At 57.2% G+C, this 1,468-nt stretch overlaps 2 protein-coding genes across 2 annotated transcripts in view; one reads left to right on the plus strand and one right to left on the minus strand.

Annotated features, from left to right (window-relative positions):
* LOC112548466 overlaps nt 1-1,462 on the plus strand; it is a 4,121-nt gene extending 2,659 nt beyond the window's left edge. The window contains exon 2 of the mRNA XM_025194344.1: nt 1-1,462. This exon is cut by the window's left edge and continues 2 nt beyond it. Coding sequence (XP_025050129.1) covers nt 1-494 — 494 coding nt within the window. The 3' untranslated portion in view covers nt 495-1,462.
* EFNB3 (ephrin B3) overlaps nt 1-1,468 on the minus strand; it is a 14,330-nt gene that overhangs the window by 10,806 nt on the left and 2,056 nt on the right.

Below are 1,468 nucleotides of genomic sequence, written 5' to 3' on the forward strand. Positions count from 1 at the left end.
TGGGGGCAGCGCCCGGGGTAACTGCAGGTCATTGGCACCACCTGGTGGCTGAATTGGGGAGTGGAGTGTGTGTGTGTGCATATTGGCGGGCACTACACACAGAACCCAGGTGCCCATATGTGTGCATGTGCACGTTGTGGGGGAGGGCATTATCACACACACAGAACCCAGGTGTCCAGTGTCTGTGTTGGGGGGGTGTTACTACACACACACAACCCAGGCATCCGAGAGAGAGAGAGAGAGAGAGAGAGAGAGAGTGTGTGTGTGTGTGTGTGTGTGTGCACGCGCACGTGCACGCACTGCCAGCCCCCGCCAAGAACCCAGGCATGCCGGGGCAGAGTCCCCTTCAAGGAGCCCCCGCCTGTCCTCCCAGGTCACCCTGGTCCCTGCTTTGTGACATCACCGCAGTTGCCACAGCAACAAAGATGCTCTTGGAAACCAGCGACTCAGGTGGGGATGGGGGTACCAAGCAACGGGGCCAGGTGGGATCATAAAGGGGCCACGACCAGGCATGAGGACCCCTGCCCTGCCCTCAAGATGCAGCCAGCTCCAGGGTGGGTCCCAGCTGCATAGAATAGGGACCCAGTGCTGAGGTGCAGCCAGCTCTGGGGTGGGTCACAGTTGACTATAACAGGGACCTGGTTACTGAGATGCAGCCAGCTCTAAGATGGGCCCTGACTGCATATAACAGGGACCCATCATTTGGCTGTGAAATACAGCCAGCTCTGAAGTCAGTCATGGCTGCATATAACAAAGAGCCTGCCACTTGGCACTGAGGTGCAGCTAGCTCTGGGATGCATCACAGCCACATATAACAGACCTAGTTGCTGAGATGCAGCCAGCTCTGGGGTGGGTCCTGGCTGTATATAACAGGGACCTGGTTACTGAAATGCAGCCAGTTCTGGGGTGTGTCACAGCTGCATATAACAAGGATCTGTCACTTGGCACTGAGATGCAGCCAGCTCTGGTGTGAGTCAGGTCCATGTATAACAGAACCTAATCACCCAAGACTGAGATGCAGCCAGCTCCAGGGTGCATCACAGCCACATATAACAGGGACCTGGATTGCTGAGATGCAGCCAGCTCTGATGTGAGTCCTAGGTGGATGTACCAGAGACACCACAACAGGTGCTGAGATGCAGCCACTTCTGGGGTGTCATGGCCAAGTCTAACAGGGGCCTGGTTGCTGAGATGCAGCCAGCTCAGGCAAGTCCCGGCTGCATACAACAGGGACTCCTCACTTGGCTGTGAAATGCAGCCAGCTCTGCGGTGTGTCATGGCTACATAGAACAGAGCCCTGGTTGTGGAGATGCAGCCAGCTCTGAGACAGAACAGCTCCCCGTAACACCCTCCAGGGCTCAAATGCAGCCAACTCTGGGGTGCAGGGGTCGTTTCCACAGCCCTCCCCCCAAAGTAACCCAGGCGTCTAGCCTCCCCAGCACAGATACCCTTCCACAGCTGCCCCCCC

Source organism: Alligator sinensis, unplaced genomic scaffold (genome assembly GCF_000455745.1).
Source record: "Alligator sinensis unplaced genomic scaffold, ASM45574v1 scaffold1745_1, whole genome shotgun sequence".
NCBI lineage: Eukaryota > Metazoa > Chordata > Crocodylia > Alligatoridae > Alligator > Alligator sinensis.